Here is a 20,011-nt window from a genome sequence, read left to right on the forward strand (position 1 = left end):
TTGTTTCCAGCAAAAACCCTGGGAGCTGGTGGGCGTCTTCTGGCATTTCCGTCCCGGGTTGGGAGGCCCAGAGGGGCGGGCGGTGTGTGTCCTCAGGTCCGGCAGAGCGAGAGTCAGGTTCCGAGTGCTGGTCCCACACGGCCCATGCAGAGGGTGGTGCTGTGGCACAGGTCTGCTTACTCTCTGGGAGAAGACTCCTGTGTCCACATACTCAGAGAGGGTGTGCGGATAAAGGGTACCTTCTTCCTAGTGAGAAAAACACATCCGTTGAACTGAATTTGGGGAGGGGTGTCCAGAGCCAGCCAAGTTGCCGCCCTCAGCGTTGACCGGAGGCCCCAGGCCCCCCCACACTCAGACAGTGTTGGACCGAGGCCAGGTCCTGGCCTCGGCTCCCAGGGCTGAGCGTTGAGCCTACACTCAGTGCTCAGCATCAACACGATGCATGAGTGAAGGGTCCGCGGGCCGTGACCAGGGTGCAGGTCTCGACCTTGTGGGATTTGGGGGAGGTCTTTGCAAGGGCCCGTCTGGAGCCCTTCCCGGGGGCCTAGGCTCAGAGAAGTCTCTCCTGAACTGCCCTCCCTCTGTCTAACAGATGGGCCAGAGGGTCAGGAAGGGCCCTCCACACCCCCCACACCCTCCCCTCGCCCTTCCAGCACCGCCCCCCAGGCTCCCTCATCCAGGCCCACAAGGCAGAGCCTGGCTTTCCCCCTCACTGCCACCTGGCTATGCTGGCCTTGGAGGCCTGGGTCTGGTCCTGGCTGAGCCCCTCCCAGCCCTTTCCAGAGGCCAGGCTCCCCGGGGCCCCACAGGCCATGCTGGCTCCCTGCTCCCCTCCTCAGCCAGCTCTGCAGCTGCTCTCTGCAGCCGTGCAGCCCCTCAGTGATCACGCAGGAGCCCAGCTGCCAGCAGGGCCACACACCTCTCCTCTCATGAGGGGAGGAGTCCTCGCACAGCCACCCTGGCCTGGGGTCCCAGGAGAAGCGGGGGCTCAGGCACAAGGAGGTGCTGCTCACTGGGTGGGGCAGAAGTCACCCCAACTTTGAGGCCTCGTGCCCCACTGTCATAACGTCCAGGGTCCCCAAAGGTATGTCCAGTTACCAGAGTGGCGGCTCTCAGGGAGCCCCCAGCTCACTTCCTAGCAGATATGTGTAGCTCTCCCTGTTCACTCACACGCAGACCACCAGCCAGCGGGTTCTGTGGCCTGGTAACAAAGTTTCCATGGAAACGGAGCTAGACGGTTAACTAGAGGCCATGTGCTTACTTGAGGGGCAATGCCCTTCACCTTGGCAGTAAAGGTAGCCAATCACATGCCCTTGGTGTGGCCATGAGTCCCAGGAGCCCATCTGCACCTGGCTGCTCAGTGGTCAGCCACACCCCCTCCTCCACGACCCCTAGGCTGGACTGCCAGCCACAGTCTCATACCTGCCCAGTCCCAGGTGAGGTGGAAGCCCTGGGCTGGGGACCCTGGAGGAAACCCTACCTTACTCCAGCTGCGTCCAGGACAACAGCCATGGGGAGGCCTCCTCTGCAGCTCTGGTCCAGCTGCCTGTCCCCAGGGGCGTCAGGGCCTCCCAGGACAGATGTGCAACTCTCCCCAGCCCAGGGCCTGGCCTCCTGTTTCCACGTCCCTCCAAGTCTGTGCTCGTCCATTCTGACATCCTCTCTCTCCACCAGAGGTTTGGGGTGACCGAGGGACACCTCCCCACCATGAACACCTGCCTTCCAGGGGCAGACAGCCCCGCCCTCGCCAGCACAAACCATGATGTGGATGGGGTGGCTGCCTGGCTTTCTCGGAGGCACCTTGGTACTAGGGGCCCCGCCACCAGTCTCAGGGCTGTAAGTCACCAGGAGGGCAGCCTTCTGCTAGGGAGGTTCTGGCCTCTCCAGAACCCTCTTTCCAGCGGAGCATGTTCTGCTGCTCCGGCCTTGCCCTGGCCAGATGGCCCTGAGTGGACCATCTCCTGCTAGATGCCTGGGGGCTCCTGCACTGGCCTGGCCCACTCTGTCGGCCTCCATGGACTTCCCAGGGCTGACCAAGCTGGCCCAGCCTCTCCTCCCCGGACCCCCGGCATGGGTTGTGACAACTCTGTCGTCCTGGCTGTTCGGGCCAACGGCCCTTGTCTCCCACCGCTTGCCCCACCCTCTCCCTGTGTCCTCCTCACTGTGCCCTGCAGTTGGTCTGCTCCACCTGATCTCAGAGTGGAAGCCATGGGCCACCAGTGGCCCACAGCGTGACCTACCCCCACTCCCACCATCCCTTCCAGCACAGCATGGGGTCCTGGGCCTTGGCCACCCGCTCCCACCTGGGGCTGGCACTGAGGGAGCTCCCACCTGCATCCTCTCCCCGGGGTGTGCCGGCCTGCATGCATGCACTTGATGTGGCCCCGCCACTGCCTGTCCCCGTTCTCCCTGCAGATGCCCCCTCCCCTCGCCATGTGCTGCTGTGGCTGCTGTCCCTGCGCCCAGTAGGTGCACAGTGCAGATCTGTTGAATGAGGAATTTAATCCAGGCTCCCCTTCCCCGTTACAGACACAGTCATGGTGCTGGCTTCCAGGGACTGCGTGGAGGATGACCTTGGGTGTGTCACGAGCCAGAACCAGGGCTTCAGTCGGGGCTGTCCCCACTCTTTCCCATGGGGACCCAGTCAGCCTCTGTGGAAGCACGCAGAACGAAATGGGGTGCCCAGGGCCAGCAGAGGCCAGAGGCGGGTCAGGGCAGACCATGGGGTCCCTGCTCCAGCCACTTCCCTCCCTTGAGTTTTCCAGTTCAGCTGCATCCATGTCTCCTTGTGCTCTGGGAGCTTCCAAGGGACAGCCCGGGAGGCTTCATGGAGGAGGTGGCGGGGTGTCCTCAAAGGACAGGCAGGACCCGGCCTCGCAGATGATTCAGAGCATGGGGGGCAGAAGTCACAGCAAAGTGTCTAGTGGATGGGGAAGGTCCCTCTGGAGGCAGGAAGGACCGTGGGACAGGCAGCTGGGGCTGGGTCCTGAGGGAGAGCCTGAAGGTGGCCGAAGGGTCTGGCCATGCCCACCGCCCTGGCCTACCATACAACCCTGTGCCCCGCTGACCCCAAGAGGAGGGTCCTGACTCGCCACCACCTTCTCCCAACATGGAGCCTTAAGGACCAAAGACTTGGCAGCCAGCACAGAGAATGCTAATGGACAAATGAAGGGGTGGCCTGAGGGACAGATGACAGACAGCTGGCGAAGGGCTGACCCATACGTAAAGGGAAGGTCTCTAGGCTCCCAGGAGGGGCTCTCGAGGTTCCAGATTACCGTGGAGGCTCCAGCAGGGTCCCCTCAGGGACAGCCTGACTGCAGGGTCGGAACTGCAGACTTCGGTCAGCAGAGGGCCAGCCTGAGGGGTGGGAGACGAGGTCTGGGTCCAGCCTCACGTCTGGGTGTTTGAGGGATGTGAGACAGGGCATCAGAATGAGGCCGCGCAGGGAGCAAACCTCGTGCACAGAGCACAACCAAGCTCCCTTTGGAAATGGCGGCCCCTGGAGCCCTGCGGGTCCTGTGTGCTGCTGTCCCTACCAGAGGAGTGCTTGGGGAGCCTCAGGAGGCCGAGCAGGCAGCTGCTCTGGGCAGGCCCTGGCACGGAGGCCATGACGCCTGCCTGCTGCCTGGGGCTGGGCCCCTGCCACTGAGTCACGGGCCTGGGGCTGCCACTTACTCAGGAGAGCAAGTCTGGGCTGGGCAGGCAGGAAGGGCCTGGACCTCGGCCACCCTGCCTGTGACACACTTGTCCTTGGTCCATGGACAAACTGCCCGTCCCCAGAAACAGGGATTCCTCCCTGTCCTGAGCCCACTGAGCTACCCAGCGGTCAGAGGGGCCTGTGGCCAAGGCCCATCCCCCTGCAGGCCTCCGTCTTCCCCGGGGTCATATGGGGCTGGACAGGAGAGGGCCGGGCCCCTGAACCTGTGTGGCCCTTTAACACTCTAGACAAATGCCCCAAATGGGGACAAATGATTGAGGGGGCAAACCCCTGCGTCTTTCCGTGATCCTGAATCCAAGGCGAAGCCAGCCCCATCCCCTCATCTCCCGGCCCTGCAGCCTGGCACTTGGAGCCATGGGGACAGTGACAAGCAGGGGATAGGGTGGCTCCAGTGGCCCTAGTGGAACATTTGTTGAATGACTAAAGGACTGTCTGGGAGAAGCTTCTAGTCACGGCTGCTCCATGTGGACCCTTGGACCTCAGGAGGGCCAGCTTTTCCTGAAAATCTCTCCCATTGCTCTGCCGTTGCCAGACCTACCTGAATAGGTTACACACAGCCTGGCCTGAGCAGCCCCCCTGTGAGGCCGGGGGGCGGATGGCACGTGCGGGCCAGGTGCCCTGATGCCGATATGTTGTGGAGGCTGGGGTGAAAGGCTCTTCATCTGCCACCTTGACTTGTGATTAGAGAGGACGCCGCGCCCCTGCCCGCAGGCTGTGACTTGTCTGAGAGCCTGCATGAGGCACTTCTGGAGGCGTGGGGTGCAGTGGGGTGAGGGGACTCTGGGGGCCACGGAGCAGCTGGGGAAGCACAGGTTCCTGACCCCCACGGCCATCCCCAATCTCGCTTATAGGCCTTGGACCCACGAGGGAAGAAGAGTCCTCACCTCCACCAGCAAGGCTGGGGAAACTGAGGCCCAGGGAGGAGCAGTCATGGTAGCAAGACCCCTTGTCCCTGGGGACTGGACTCCTCCTCCAGCCTGTCTGTCTGATGTGGGCCACAGGCCAGGGCTAGGAGCCTCCTCGGCCCAGGCTCACCGAGGACATCCCCTCACCGAGCCCTGCAGATACGCCAGGGCTCCTGCCTACCCCTGGCCAGACCAGGGCCCTGAAGTCCTGCCTGGGCCCAAACCCGGGCAGCACTGCCCGGCCCCCATCCTGGGGGTCAGCCAGGGGAGCTCAGTGGAGGAAGCTCCGAGGGCCCACTGTGCCCACCCACACTGGTCCCTGGGGACTGCACCTGGGAAGACAGGTCTCTGTCCTCCAGGGGCCCCGCCAGGGACCAGCCGGACGTGACAGAGCAGTGACAACTCTGGGCGGGCGGGCCTCTCCCGGGGGGCTGGGGGTTGGCAGGCAGGTGGGGCTGCCCCCGCCCAGGGTCTAGAAGCTTCCAAGGCAGTTTCAGGCAGCCTGGCAACTCCTGGGGGTGAGGTGGGGGCTTGGAGCCAGAGGCCTGGCTGACCACTGAGCAGCCTGGAAGAGGGGCTGATGTGGAGGAGGGGGGACACGACCCCAGGTGTTGGGGATGGGGTGGGAGAGCACAGAGGGGCACTCAGCACCTGGAGCAGGGGCTGGAAAGGACAGTTTGTAAGGGGGAACACGTGGGCCCGAGGCCACAGGCAGATGGACAACCGGGTGGCTGCATTGAGGGGGCACTGGCAGGGGGCTGGAAGCCAGGCTCAGGCCCCTCCCTGCCCTACCCTGGCCTGTGAGCTGCAGCCCTGAGAGACGACCAGCAGTGAGGTCCATGGGTGGAGGCCCAGGGTGCCTGGTGGGGGGCCTTGCCCTGAGGGTCCAGCCCCGTCTGGAACAACCCCCACACTGTGCTTGGTCCTCTTGCCCAGCACAGGCAGGGGTGCCTCCCCCCGGCACCCCTGGCATGGCCGAGGGCCTGGCCCCACTTACCAGCTCCCCGAAGCCCCCGCAGCCTAAGGGTGAGCCCTGCAGACAGCCCCCCAGGAGGAATTAGGGGCCATACTAGCCCAGGGTGGGGTGGGCGGGTAGGGCAAGATAGTGCTGTGGGCCTCAGCAGGTGGCTCTCTGTTCCTGAGCCACAGTAGGGGTGGGGTGGGTGGAGACAGCTTCCCCACATGTTCTCCGCTGTCTGCACCCCACCCTGGGAGGTGGATTGGATCCCCTGAGCATCCTCCTGGAGCCCTCGTGGGGCTCTGGACCCCACCTCCCCTCCCCTCCCCCTACCCATTTCCTCTGCCATCCCAGCTCCACCAGATGAGCACAGCATGCGTCCTCATTCCCAAAACACAAACCCACACACCGGGCACACCCACCCTCCCCACTTACAGCCCTGGCGAGGGGACAGCTGGCATCATCAGGGCTGGGGAGGGGCATGTACCGCCACCGGGAAGAATGAGGAGGAAGTGGCCGGGAAAGGCTGGGGGCTTTGGCCAGTGGGGAGCTGTGAGGGGCTCAGGCGCTGAACAGCTCTTGAGCTCTTCCCAAGGAGCAGGAACCAGCTCAGGGGGACAGCCCCGAGTGGGTGAGACACCCCAGTTGGCCTGGCACAGACTGGATGAGGGCAGGGTACAGAGAGCCTTGGGTGTCCATGTGATAGGTGAGAGGTTCCCCCGGGTCCCACTGCCCAGAACCTGGGCCCTGCACCCCCAGACCTCAGCACCCAGCACCCAGCCCCGGCCTCTGCTCTCCCCACTGCCTGCTTCCTGCACCAACCTCTTGATTCACGGCCCTGGCCCCCTTGGCCGAGGGAATCTCCCCATGATGTGTGTGGCGTGTCTGCCGGGGCCTCTCCGCCGTGCCGGGCGTGCAGTGGGCCCACGAGGGCTGGTGGGCCCACGAGGTTGGCGCTCTGCAGATCTTCCCAGTGCTCCTGCCCCAGGCTGAGGGGCCCGAAGTTGGAGGTCAGCTGCCTCTGGGATGCATTCAGTGTTTCCGGAACCCGTCCTGAGGCCAGGGTCTGTGCAAGGAGGGTGTGGTGGGGTGGGGTCTCCTGTCCTGGGTGCCTGCAGGGCTCCAGAGCCCAGGGCAGACAGACAGGTGACAGCCTCTCTCTTATCCCTGTGACAGGAGGTGGGCCCCGAGGCAGCCAAGGCCTCCCAGTCAACACAATCATCGATGTGGACCGTGTCGTTGGCTTGGCATCCGGACTGGGCGGCAGCATTTTGGGGGTGCAGACGGGCCCCCGGAGGTCACAGGCCTGCGGACCCCTAACATCAGACCTCCCTGGCCTGAGCCCCATCCCAGGTGGGCCCGCCAAGCCCAAGGCCAGCCCGCACCACGCGACGTTCGTCTGAGGCTGCCCGCAGTCCTCCCCGCCCGCCGGCTGTCGCTCCCCACCCTCGTCTGAGCTGCCCCACCTGGACATGCATGTGGAGGCCACGATCTCAAGGGGCAGCCTCAGCCCATCTTGAGGGCCTTGGAGCCAAACCAGGAGAGGGCAGGGGGCCTGGCCCCGGACACTCGCCACAGCTGGCTCAGAGGGCTCCTTGGACCCTGTGCCCCGATGCCCCTCAGCGTCCAGCCTTCCCCCAATAAAGCGACCTTGAGGACCCCCCGAGTGTCGGCCTCGTGCTGGGTGCTGGGGTCCCAGACCTGCCCTCAGGGAGCCGTTGTTCCTGTGGGGCTCTGTGAACGCATCGGGGGAGGGGCCGAGGAGAGGAGGGCTCTCCGGTGAGGTGAAAGGTGGGCAGGACCAAGCCAGAGAACTGCAGGGAGCGAGGAAGCAAGCCTGCCGGGTCAGAGGCCCGTCTCCACCGCTTCGTGCCACCCCTACAGGCCAACACAGGGTGTCCTCTCTAGGTGGCCTCCACTGGGGGCCAGGCTCGGCCCGGGAGACCCGCCAGCTCTGCAGGTCACTGTGGTCTACGGCTCTGAGCCAGGTCTTCTGTCCAGGCCCCTGGTCTGTGCTCTGAGGCTCCCGGGGGCACAGTGGGACCCTTCAGGCCGCCGTGCCCTGTCCCCCTGTCCTCGGCCTCATTTAGAGGGTGGTCTGGCAGGGCCTGTCTGTGGAGGGATCATCTGAGCAGAAGCCTGGCTGCTGAGAAGGCCTGGAAAAGAGGGTCAGGCCGTGCAAAGGCCCTGAGGCTGGAGTGAGTCTGATTACAGAACGGCTTGAGCTTTAGTCAGGAGGGGACAGGGTGGCAGGCCAGGCCAGTGGGCAGGGCCACCATGTGGTGTTGGGCCGAAGCAAATAGAGACGGAGCCATCAGCCCAGGTTGCCTCGGTGGAACCCCAACGTTGAGCAGCGGAGTGCTGAGGGGCCCCCCACACTCCTCCCTTCTTGGCGTTGGCAGGGGGAGGGTGTCTTGTCATGTCAGGTTTGTCAGAGAGGGCCCTAGGCCTGAGAGCGCACAGCAAGGCCGCTGGGGTTGTTCTGGATGCTTCCAGGGAGTGGCCCCCAATGAGCGGTGCTCTGAGCAGGGGCCCGGGGGAGGTGTCTGAATGGGAGAGGGGCCCAGCACCACTGTGCCCCCAGCACCAACTGTGCCCCAGCACCACTGTGCCCCCAGTGCCCACTGTGCCCCAGCACCACTGTGTCCCCAGTGCCCACTGTGCCCCCAGTGCCCTCTGCCCCCAGCGCCCACTCTGCCCCCAGCACCGACTGTGCCCCAGCACCACTGTGCCCCCAGCGCCCACTGTGCCCCAGCACCACTGTGCCCCCAGCGCCCACTGTGCCCCAGCACCACTGTGTCCCCAGCGCCCACTGTGCCCCCAGTGCCCTCTGCCCCCGGCACCCACTGTGCCCCCAACACCACTGCCCAGTGCCCACTTTGCCCCCAGTGCCACTGTGCCCCCAGCACCCACCGTGCCCCAAGCACCCACTGTGTGCCAAGCTAGGTACCCACTCAGCTTCTGCTCTCCCTCCCTCTGCACAGAGGGGGGCTCAGAGAGCATGCGGTTTGGGGCGCACAGCGAGACAGCTGTGGTGCCAGGCGAATCCCCAGACCAAAGTGGAGAGCCAGCCGCCAGCCCTCCCCTCCGCCCCATGCGGGCAGCAGAGCTGACTCATGGGGAACCGGCGGGGCCCCTGTCTCCACAGCCATACAGAAATTGCAGAAGAGGTTCCCATGGCAGCTCTGCCGCAGCCCCCAGTCACGCATTCTGGGGCTGGGTGGGGGGACTACTGCAGCTGCGTCCGGAGGGTAGTGTTCCCACCCCGGTTCACAGGTAGGAAGGGCAATGTGCACGCAGACCTAGGCAGGACCCCAAGCCAGGTCTCTGTGGCCCTTGATGGCTCCTAGGTGTCTGGCTAGGGCTCTGCGGGGGACTAGAGATACCCAGAGACAGCCCGACCCAGCCAGGGCTAAGGATGGGGTGGGGGCCAGACCTGGACAGAGATGGGGACAGTGAGGTCATCCAGGCTGTGATGGCGGAAGCCCAGGGCCAAGGGAGTCCAGGGCTGGGAAGGCTTCCTGGAGGAGGTGCCCAAGCGGGTCCAGGAGAGGTGGGGGAGGGAACACTCCTGGGCACCCCCAAAAGTTAGGGCAGGCACACAGGCAGCTCTGGTACTGCCCACCTCCCCCAGCTCTACTCCCATGAGGGTCCCTATCCCAGGCGCATCCCGGGAGGGGCCAGGCTTAAGTGCTGGGGGCAGCAGAGGTCCGCATCCTGGGGTCACTGTTTGTAACACAGGCCGGTGCACACACCCTCCTCTCTGTGCCTGGCCTGTTGCCCTGGGGCCAGCACCCCACCCTCCATCCCGGGCCCTTGAAAGGGCTCAGCACTGGTAGCTGCTCTGGTTATGAACAGTTCACAAACAGACAGTGGCCAGCCCCTTGGCCAGGCGGGGACTGGAAGCTGGGACCTGTAGTCTAGGGGGCCTGCCATGTCTGGAAGACTTCCTGGAGGAGGCCTCTAAGCCGAGACCTGAGGACGTTGTCAGGTCCAGGACCAGCATGGCTGAGGCCAGAGGGAACAGGTGGGCCCTCTGTCCTGGGCGAGGTGAGCCTGGCAGCAGATACGGAGGACTTGTGGGCCAAGCACAGGAGACAGCCGGGGTTAATCATTTCCAGGTGGCCTTGACCCCCACCGGCCCTGGCCGCTCTGCTCCTGCCTCCTGCTGCCCCTCACGCCAGCTCAGGAGGAGCCATGGGGCGCTGGGCCTGGGTCCCCAGCCCCTGCCCTCTGCCCAGGCTGTCCCTGCTGCTGCTGCTGCTGCTGCTGGCACCTCAGGAGGCCCGGCCCCAGGCCGGCAGGGTGAGCACTGACCCATCGCACTGGGACCGTGGGCTCCCGTGCCCACTCTGGGTCTTGGGGCAGAGGCCAGGGCAGGGATATGGAGGAGTGGGGGCCCCACATGGTGAAAGTTGGCCTTCAGGGGTGAGGTGGGCTTGCTGGGCTGGCCTGGGGGACGGGCCCTGCCCCGGGCCCTGGGGGTCCAAGTGTCTGAGGCTGGAGGTGGGGGCTCCAACGGCCTCACAGCTGCTCCTGTCCCTGCCCCAGAACGTTCCCCAGGATTCAGGCCTGGAGGGCAGTGCTACCCCGGCCTAGGCAGACCCTGAGCCAGCCCCGTCTAACCCATTGGGCTCAGTGGGAGGGGGAGAGGATGGGCCCCACTGAGGCCTCAATGTTCAGTGTCCCCCTGGTCCCTGCTCCGAGACCTGATGGCCCCAATATGGAAACAGGCCTGGGGCTGCGAGAAGCCTACCCAGTGGGTCCTGACCGAGGCGGGGCCGGCCCACAATGACGCTGGTCACAGCCCTCTTGGCTCCTCCTAGAGCCATACGGAAACCCCAAAACCTAATGCCACAGTGATCCCTGGAATCCCCATGATCCCCGTGACGTCGGTGACTCCCAACACGAACGCTTCAGAGGCAGAGGGACCTGGTGGTGAGGAACTCACTCCTCTGCCTGGCAGCAGCCCTGGGGGCCCAGGTGAGTCAGGAGGGCTTTCTGGAGGAGGTGGCGGGCTGCACCTGGACGGGTGGGTTGGGAGGAACACGGGCAGCGCTGGGGAGTGAGGTGTGCGATGAGGAGTCAGGAGGTGCCCAGCATGGGAGCCCCTTGACCCTTGCACCTCCCCCGGCAGTGCTCACCGAGGACGGGCGGCCGTGCAGCTTCCCCTTCCGCTATGGCGGCCGCATGCTCCACTCCTGCACTTCGGAGGGAAGCGCCCACAGGAAATGGTGGGTCCCGGGCTGCAGCAAGGCTTGCAAGCACAGACCAGCAGCCCCCCTCCTCCCAGTCCCCACGGCCTTGTCCACCCTGGAGACCTGCCCACCCTCCGCCCCCACCCCTGCTCCAGACTGAGCCTGTCACACGGCAGGTGTCTTGAATGACTGAATGAATGAGTGAGCGAGTGAATGGCAGAGAGCTCCAGAGTGGTCAGAGGGGTGCCCTGCATGGGTTGGGGCTGGGACCCCCACATCACTGCACACATTGCCCCCAGGTGTGCCACGACTCACAACTATGACCGGGACAGGGCCTGGGGCTACTGTGTGCAGTCCTCCGCGCCCCGGGAGGACCCAGGTGGGTGCCCGGGGGTCCGGAAGGCCTGAATCTGGCTAGAGGGGCTGGGGCTGGGGGTGAGCTTGGGAGGTGCCAGGGTCAATGTGCTGACGGAGGTGGGGGTCAAGAGCACAGAGCTGTCTGGAGGGCAGGAGAGGGCTCCAGGATTGATCCCACTGCAGGCCTGGTGGGCCGGGCGGCGACAGAGAAGCCACCAGCCCAGGAGACTGCAGGAGTGTGGAGGGGGAAGCCCCCCCCCACCCCGGCAGGACCCTGTCCTCTCCAGGCTGCAGCTGCCTTAGTCATTGCTGGGCCCAAGGTGCCCTCTGGTGGTCTGGCCGGGCCCTGCGGCCACAAAGGCAGAGCCCTGGACAGGGGGGAGGACCTGCGGGGTCTGCAGGGTGCAGTGTTGGCAGCTTGCTTATGAGGGTCCCAGGGCACATGGGAGGGGACTATGCTGCCTGACGGGGGGGGGTTGGGCTTCCAGAGTGCCGAGTGTAGAGCCAGGGGCCCCTACCCAGGGTCTAACTGCCAGGTGGGGCGTCTGGGGAAGCCCGTGCCCCCCCCACCCCAGGCCCCTGCACCCCAAGGGACCCAGAGGGGCCGCTTTAAGGCAGCAGGCCCGATGGAGGCACTGCCATCCCTCAGCAAGCAGGAGGGTCCTGGCTGGGGGACACACAGACTGGCCCGGCTCTCAGACGCTCCCTCCCCTCCTGCGTGTCCCAGCTGCCCCGGATCCCTGCTCCTCCAGCCCCTGCCGCAACGGGGGCTCGTGCTCCAACACCCAGGCCCCCGAGTCCTACCATTGCACCTGCCCCGTGGCCTTCACGGGCAAGGACTGTGGCACCGGTGAGCGGGCCGCGGGGGCCAGGGCAGATCCTGGGAGGACGGGGTGGGAGGGTGGCCGCTGAGTGCAGGGGGAGGGGCCAGCGTGGGGCAGTGGTGTGCAGGGGGCAGGGGACTCACTCTGCGACCTGCAGAGAAATGCTTTGACGAGACGCGCTACGAGTACCTGGAGGAGGGCGACCGCTGGGCCCGCGTGCACCAGGGCCGGGTGGAGCGGTGCGAGTGCGCGGGGGGCCGGGTCCAGTGCGAGGGCACCCGCCACACAGGTACCTATGGCCGGGGGAGGGGTCACAGAGCCTTCCAGACCCGTGTCCCCGCCCCACTCGAGGGGAAGGAACTCGCCCAGGGGCACCCAGCGATGAGCTCCAGGGGTCGGATCCAGGCCCTGACCCCACCCCCACGAGGCCGGCCCCTCGAGGCCTGAGGCCTAGCTTCTGAGCCCTCCCCCCAGCTTGCCTGAGCAGCCCCTGCTTGAACGGGGGCACCTGCCACCTGCTCGTGCCCACCGGGACCTCCGTATGCGCCTGCCCCCCAGGCTATGTCGGGCGGCTCTGCAACATCGGTGAGTCGAGTCGCTTGGCCTTCCAGCCACGTGGGTCGGTCTCCTGGCCCTGCACCCTGGGGACCGGGAGTCAGGGTGGACGCAGCCTCGGGCCCAGGCTCACCCAGCCCACGCCGCCCACAGTGCCCGCCCATCGCTGCTTCAAGGGGGACGGCACGGAGTACCGAGGCGTGGCCAGCACTGCTGCCTCGGGCCTCAGCTGCCTGGCCTGGAACTCAGACCTGCTCTACCAGGAGCTGCACGTGGACTCCGTGGGCGCCGCGGCCCTGCTCGGCCTGGGCCCCCACGCCTACTGCAGGTCAGCACCGGCCTGGCCTGCCCCAGGCCGCCTAATCCCGGGCGGGTGGGGTCTGTCCTGGGGGAGCCCTCCTGCCCTGGCCTGCCCCCGGGGGCTTCTGGCCGCTCGGCCTGGGAGGTGGTCCCCGTGAGGAGAGCCTGCGGCCGGGATCAGGCCCACGGGGCCCAGGCCACTGTGTCCATCTGCAGAACGAGCAAAACGCTGTTGGGGGTGTCCCAAGCCGCACCCTGCTAGGCGTCCCCATTTCTCTCTCCCGCTTGCCCTCTCTGAGGGGCAATGTGGCTCCCCCAACCCGCCTCTCGTGCTCTCCAGGAACCCAGACAAGGACGAGCGGCCCTGGTGCTATGTGGTGAAGGACAGCGCGCTCTCCTGGGAGTACTGCCGCCTGGCGGCCTGCGGTGCGCAGCGGGCCCCACCCCCACCCAGCTCACAGCGGAGGCCCTGTCGCCCTCCCCACCCCTCCCCCACGCCTGGCCTCTTCTCTGGGCAACCACTGCTCCCCACCTGAGACGGGGAAACTGAGGCTCAGTGGAGTAGGGCTGGTCCAAGGCCACGCAGGAGGTTGGCACCAGGGTCAGAGCGGGCATGCCGGTCACCAGGTCCTCCAGGTGGCTCCCGCCCAGCCTGAACCATGCCGGGACGGCCCCCAAAAAACATGGTGGGAGGGGGCTGGCCCGGTGGTGTAGTGGTTGAGCTTGCACGCTCTGCTTTGGCAGCGCGGGGTTCGTGGGTTCAGATCCCAGGCATGGACCTACGCACTGCTCATCAAGCCATGCTGTGGCGGCGTCCCATATAAAGTAGAGGAAGATGGGCACAGATGTTAGCCCAAGGCCAGTCTTCCTCAGCAAAAAGAGGAGGACCGGCAACGGATGTTAGCTCAGGGCTAATCTTCCTCACGCAAAAAAAAAAAACAAAAAAAACCCCCACAAAACCATGGGTGGGAGGTCCAGCAGGCACCCCTGGAGTCAGACCCAGGGGTGGGCAGCTCCATGAAGCCAGTCCGTTCTCTGACCCCTGAGCCCCAGGGCTCTCGAACCATCCTGGGGTTGGCTCTGGGGTCCAGGCTGCTGGGAGGGACGTGAACACCTGCCAGGTGTGCCAGGCCACTCTGGTTCCCACAAGGCTTTGTGACTGGACATTGTTCTCCTCATCCTACAGATGAGGAAACTGAGGCTCAGGGAGTAATCATGTGCCCACAAGGGCAGAGCTGGACCCGAGCCCTGGACTCTCTTCCAGATGAGCTGCCTGGGGTGGGGCAGGAGGCGGGTGAACCACCAGGGGTCCTGAGGATGGTGGACAGTGAGTCCAGCCAGGACCCTCTCTGGCCTGGGGTGAGTGGAAGGAGCCCTGGCGTGTGACCTGGTGACCTGTGCTCCCAGGATCCCTTGCCAGAATTCAGCCCCTGCCCCCCGAGGTCCTGCTGACCCTGCCTGAGCCCGCCCCAGCTGGACGCCAGACCTGCGGTAAGCGGCACAAGAAGAGGAGCTTCCTACGGCCACGCATCATCGGTGGCTCCTCCTCCCTGCCCGGCTCCCACCCCTGGCTGGCCGCCATCTACATTGGGAACAACTTCTGCGCTGGGAGCCTTGTCCACACCTGCTGGGTGGTGTCTGCGGCCCACTGCTTTTCCAACAGGTGAGCGGCTCTGGCCCCAGTGTCCACAACCCCTACGCCATCCTTCAAACCATCACTCGTCCACCCCGCATCACCTTCACGTCCACCCACCCAGCCAGCCATATACCCACATCCATTCCACATCTTTCCACTCCCTCAGCCACCTATCTACCCACCTACCCTCCATCCCCATCTATCTCTCACCCACCCATTCACCCATCCCCATCCACCTATCCATCCATCTACTGCCATCCCTCCCTCTGTCCATCCACCCATCACCTACCCTCCATCCCCCACCCGCCCATCCATCCCCCATTCCCCACCCATCCAGCCCCACCCACCCACTCACCCATCCTTCACTCTCCCTCCCCATCCCTCATCTGCCTGTCCTCACACACTTCTTCCTAACCATCACCCACGTGTCCCCATGTGTCCCCACCTACCCATGTAACCCCCATCCTTCGGCCCCTCCGTCCTCCGTCGCCCCTCTGACCATGTGGGACTCAGTGCTCAGCCCGGTGCTGGGCGTGGCGGCTGCAGAGACCCGCCCCGTCCCCGCCCCGGGTGGCTGTCCAGTCCTTGCCCTGAGAGCTCTCGGCAATCGCGCTCAGGGCGGGGCGGGGCGGGGCGGGGCGGCTCTAGGAGGAGCGGGGAGCGCGCGTGCGCAGCAGGGCGGTGGGCGGAGCCGTCCCTGGTCCCCGCGCAGACCCCGCCCTCCAGGCCCCGCCCCCTGGCTGTGCAGGAGGCACGGGGAGTGGGGGCAGGAAATCGGAGGCCCCGCCCACTCAGCGGGTCCCCGGGGGAGGGCGGCCCGGGGCTGGCAGCCAGGCGGGGCCTCAGAGTTCGAGTTCGACCACACACCCAGGGGGTCAGCGAGCTGGGAGCAGGAAAGTCCAGCCCCTGTCCCACTCCCACCGGGGTGATGGGGGCGAGGCTCTGCCTGGGCGGCTCCCCCTGGGGGTCCGATGGGAGGGGATGGGCCTGACAGTGGCATTCCAGGGATCAGGGGCTAGGAGAGGGCTGGGAGTTTGGCAGCGTGAGGGTCGGGCAGTGAGCCCCCCTCAGTCACCCCGGGGACTACAGCGTGGGTGGGCAGTGGGCGCAAGTCCTGCCCTGTGCTGACGGTGGTGTGGCCTGCAGCAGGCTCCCTGCTGGGCCTGTGAAATTGGCCCCCTGAGGCCTCCTCACATGGAATGGGATGGGAGGGGGTTAAAAGGCTGGGGGAGCGCAGCAGGCATCCACTCCCCACATCCAGGGAGGGGTTGGGGAGCGGCCAAGCGGGGGTGGGGGGGAGTGGAGTGTGTACCCATCCCCTGTGGGCGGGACCCCAGCATGCTGATCCCAGGTCTGGCTAAGCAGGGCTGGTGGAGGTAGGCAGAACAGGACAGGTGTGGACAGGCGGGGTTGAGGGCAGGGGGCTGGCTCAGGCTCCTGGACACCAAGGTGGCCTCACAGGAGGGGCGTGTTCCTTTAGTGGGGGCAAAAGGCAGAACCTGCTGCCCAGAGCTGATGCAGAGGGCACCAATGCCCACCCCCACCACCGCAGCCCCCAGTTCCACACAGCTCTTTCAGCCTGCAACACCCCATCCCCCTCGGGCCCTTCGGAGGCCTGGGGGTTTCAAGCCCCGAGCTCACTGTCCATCCACCCTAAGAGGCCGCTTGAGTGAGGCCCAGGAGCCCCGGCTCTGGCCCTGGACTTGGGCTGCTGGCCCTGCCTGGGGGCCAGGGCACCGAGCCCCACTGTGTGCTGGGCGTCCGGCTGCCCTCAGTGTGGGAGCCCATTTTCCAGAAGGGCCTGAGGCCTGGGAGGGCTGAGTGGCCAAGGTCCCGCAGTGGCCTGGAGGTGGAGTCCGAGGCAGGAGGGCTGAGCCGGGGTGGGAGTGACACCATACACAGCAGATGGGAAAACGGAGGCCCAGATTGTGCCTCGGGGTCAGCAGAGGGGCTGACTAAGGAGGCCCAGGATCTGTGCCCAGCGGGAGTAAGGGCCTGTATCCGGGGCACCACACGGACCAGGGGCTGCAGGCAGGGCTGGGTATCTACCCACTGGGGCCCAATCTCAGTGCCACACCTTCCGCCCCCCCCCCCACCTCACCCGGCATGAGGCCCACCCGGGGTGACTAAAGGGGTGGAGTTAGAGATGGTGCCGCCCAGGACTACGGGTGTGGCTGCAGCCCACCGCTCCCTGCTGTCACTACTGCCCACCCGCCCACCCCTGCTTAGCCTTTCCCCAGGGCTGCGGGGGCCTGCTCTGCCTCGCCCTCCTGGGGCTGTGTCTGGCATGCATGGGCACCATGGGTGGGGGGAGAGCCAACCTCAGGGGCCCGAGGAGAAGGCCAGGGTCACGCTGCCTCCAGCTTCCCCTGCACAGCCCCCCCAGGGACAGTGTCTCGGTGGTCCTGGGTCAGCACTTCTTCAACCGTACAACGGACGTTACACAGACGTTTGGCATCGAGAAGTACATCCTGTACCCCCTGTACTCGGTGTTCAATCCCAGTGACCACGACCTCGGTGAGGCTTGGGACATGGTGGGGTACAGCAGGGCTGGGGATGTGTGCTCGGCACACCCGGGCCAGAGCCGGGAGAGAGGCAGGGGTGGGCACCAGGAAGGCCTCAGACACGGTGGGAAGGAGGGGGAGGAAAGGGAGGAGGGGGAGAGGGAGGGGAGGGAAACGAGGGGAGGGCAGAGGGAGAAGAGAAGGGAAAGAGGAGGGGGGGGAGGGGGTCCAGGGCCACAAGGGTGCCGTGTGGCAGAGTGGCCTCGGCCTGGCGGGAGGAAGCCCTGGGCCAGCCCTCTGCAGCCTCCTGGGTCTCCTGGGCCACAGCCCCTCTGCCCAGTAGGGGCTGCACCACCGTGTGACTCAGTGGCCACCCTCCAACCATCATGACCTCCACACCCCAGGCTGACCTCTGTCCTCTCTCCCGCCCAGTCCTGATCCGGCTGAAGAAGAAGGGGGACCGCTGTGCCGTCCGCTCCCAGTTTGTCCAGCCCATCTGCCTGCCTGAGCCCAGCAGCCCATTCCCTGCTGGACACAAGTGCCAGATTTCGGGCTGGGGCCACCAGAACGAGAGTGAGTAAGGGTGGGAGCAGCCTGCCCACGTGGCGCCTGGGGGGTGGTGGCTGGCACGGTGGGCCTCCGCACCCTGAGAGCACTGCGTCTGCAGACGTGAGCGGCTACTCCAGCTCCCTGCGGGAGGCGCTGGTGCCCCTGGTCGCCGACCACAAGTGCAGCAGCCCGGAGGTCTACGGGGCCGACATCAGCCCCAACATGCTGTGCGCCGGCTACTTCGACTGCAAGTCAGACGCTTGCCAGGTGAGCCTGGACCTACGGCCGCCCCCGGGAGCTCAGAGCTGAAAGGGACCCAAGCCGCAGGGCTAGCCAGGAGCCAAGGCAGAGAGCATGCCCGCTGGTCAGCTGCTCCTTCTGGAGGCCCTCTGAGCGGGGGAGGGAGACCCCTCCTCTTGTGGACTGGAGTCCCAGGGAGGGGCTGGCGTCACAAAGCCGGACATGGCCCAGCTGTCCAGCCAAAGGCAGGGCTGTCCTCAGGACACCAAAGGCCCAACCCCTCTTCATCCAGAGTTCTCCCATGTGGGCTCAATCGATCAGCCAGTCCCAATAATTAACACTTATTGGGGGCTCCATGGGCGAGGTCTCGTTTAGGCTGCACATCAACCCTGAGACGGAGGAGCTGCTCTACTCCCATCTTATAGGTGGGGAAACTGAGGCCAAGAGAAGTCCAATCACTCTTCCAAGGTCACACAACTCAGAATTGGCAAGGAGGGGGGAGCTTGACACTGGACCACGTGGTACAGCGAGCGCCCTGGGGGCAGTCAAGGATGGCTTCATGGAGGAGGGCGTTTGCACCTGTCCTGAGGGGTGAATAGGAGTTTGCCAGGTGGTGAGGAGGGCATTTCAAGCAGGGGAGAGAGTATGTGCCGGAACACAGGGGGCCCCCTGGTCCACATGGGGTGCTGGGGGCTGGGGGGCCAGACTGAGGAGCGCCTCGCTGGGCACGGAGGTGAGAGGGAGCCACGGCGGGGCTTTAGGAACGGGAGTGACTGGCCAGACGCTGACACAGCGGCCAGGAATGAGATGGCCGCCTGTCTACGAGCTTCGGGGAAAGAGGGACAGCTCCCCACTGGGAAATACCTTCGCCATCCGTCCCCCACGCTGTGAGGAGCCCACCCTGAGAGCTCCTGGGGGTCCTGCGTCCCAGGGGAGCGGCTGGGACTCTTCTGGGCTTTAGCTCCTCTGAGGACATTTTCGGGGATGGGGTGAGGGAGGCCGAGACAGGAGGCGGTGGGGCTGTTCTGGGGTGCAGAGGCACGGACCACGGGTCTCCCCAGCCGGCCCTGGCCCTGACTGGCTGCTCCGCGGCAGGGGGACTCTGGCGGGCCCCTGGCCTGTGAGAAGAACGGTGTGGCCCACCTGTACGGCATCATCAGCTGGGGCGACGGCTGCGGGCGCCTCAATAAGCCTGGTGTCTACACCCGCGTGGCCAATTACGTGGACTGGATCAACGACCGGATTCGGCCCCCTAAGCGGCCTGAGGATCGCTCCTGAGACCCCCGGGGGGCATCCTGCCTCCGCACCGTTCCCCGCCTCGCTGGCAATAAAGACGTTTCCAGGAACCTGGCCCTTGCTGCCTGTCCTGCTGCCCCAGCTCAGCCCTCCCTCCCAGGCCACCGCCCAGGCCACACTCCTGGATGCCGTGGCCTCCGGCTGGGGACCTGGAGCAGCACCCCAGCTGCCTGCCTCAGTGGAGAGGGGAGCCTGCGACCTCACAGGGAGGGTCTGGCCCTGTGGCCCAGGGAGTCAGGGCAGGGGGTCCAGTCCCAGCCCCTCTCAGGCCCACGCCCCTCAGGCCTGCCCCTAGGCAAGTGGGGCTCAGGTCCAGGCACGCCAGGTTGTCCCAGAGCAGGCCACGGAAGCCGAGTCCAGGCCACAAGGCCAGGGCAGGGCCCAAGCCGAGTAGTGCATGGGGTGTTAAAACTTCAGACAGGGCAGCCGGGAACACCCACTGGCCATCCTTGTGCTTCAGGAGGGCAGCCTGACTGTAGCGCTCCCTCGCCATGTTGTCCAGGAGGGGAAAGCTGGAGACTTCCTCTGAAAGAAACCCGGCCAACAGATGCCAGGCTGGGTCAAGGGTAGTGGGTGGCTCCTGGTAACTGGACTTCTTGGAGCCATCCCTCTGCCCAACCATGCAGGATCCGGTGGGGAAGGAATCTTAGATCCCAGAAGGGAGGAGAATTCCAGGCAGAGGGAGCAACACATGCAAATGTCCTGCGGCCACAACAGAGTGGCTTATTTGAGTCAAAATAGGGAAGCGTGGCTGGAGGCCAGAGAGGGTGGGGTTGTGGGGGCTATGAGGGGCAGCCCACCCGCGCCCGTGGGCTGCAGTGAGGAGCTGGTGTGTCCCAAGGGTCCCTGGTGGGGTTTCAGCAGGGTGGGGATGTGATGACACTGGGTGTGTGGGGGCGGGACAGAGAGATGCTGTGGAGAGTCGGGGGCAGTGTGGCTGGTGCCCAGCACTGGGTGCCTTGGGGAGCTGG

General features: G+C 65.7%; 2 protein-coding genes across 8 annotated transcripts in view; both read left to right on the plus strand.

Annotated features, from left to right (window-relative positions):
* Window positions 1-7,260, plus strand: part of RGS12 (regulator of G protein signaling 12) — a 131,729-nt gene extending 124,469 nt beyond the window's left edge. For 5 of the 7 annotated variants that reach the window (XM_087434846.1, XM_087434851.1, XM_087434849.1 and 2 more), the window contains one exon: window positions 6,758-7,258. In XM_087434846.1, coding sequence (XP_087290972.1) covers window positions 6,758-6,984 — 227 coding nt within the window. In that variant the 3' untranslated portion in view covers window positions 6,985-7,258. Of the gene's footprint in view, window positions 1-6,757 lie in introns of all 7 variants that reach the window. The other 2 variants (XM_087434853.1, XM_087434854.1) reach the window with 1 other exon arrangement.
* A 2,421-nt stretch (window positions 7,261-9,681) lies between these two features.
* On the plus strand, window positions 9,682-19,088 carry HGFAC (HGF activator). The gene is made up of 13 exons (XM_087434855.1): window positions 9,682-9,886; window positions 10,408-10,564; window positions 10,719-10,815; window positions 11,079-11,158; window positions 11,864-11,986; window positions 12,118-12,249; window positions 12,435-12,843; window positions 13,156-13,241; window positions 14,223-14,478; window positions 16,829-16,968; window positions 17,388-17,528; window positions 17,623-17,771; window positions 18,840-19,088. The coding sequence occupies exons 1-13, from the start codon at window positions 9,779-9,781 to the stop codon at window positions 19,020-19,022; spliced, it is 2,061 nt and encodes a 686-aa protein (XP_087290981.1). The 5' UTR covers window positions 9,682-9,778; the 3' UTR covers window positions 19,023-19,088.
* Window positions 19,089-20,011: the final 923 nt, after the last annotated feature.

The sequence above is a fragment of the Ceratotherium simum genome, chromosome 8, assembly GCF_057802395.1.
Source record: "Ceratotherium simum simum isolate JZ-2026a chromosome 8, ASM5780239v1, whole genome shotgun sequence".
Lineage (NCBI taxonomy): Eukaryota > Metazoa > Chordata > Mammalia > Perissodactyla > Rhinocerotidae > Ceratotherium > Ceratotherium simum.

What these genes read in the sequence shown, in the direction of transcription:
- HGFAC (XM_087434855.1), top strand. Translation starts at nt 9,779, where the DNA reads ATGGGGCGCTGGGCCTGGGTCCCCAGCCCCTGCCCTCTGCCCAGGCTG. An exon ending in CCCGGCCCCAGGCCGGCAGG is followed by an intron (nt 9,887 to 10,407) that starts GTGAGCACTGAC and finishes GGCTCCTCCTAG; the next exon opens with AGCCATACGGAAACCCCAAA. An exon ending in TCCCAGTGACCACGACCTCG is followed by an intron (nt 16,969 to 17,387) that starts GTGAGGCTTGGG and finishes TCTCCCGCCCAG; the next exon opens with TCCTGATCCGGCTGAAGAAG.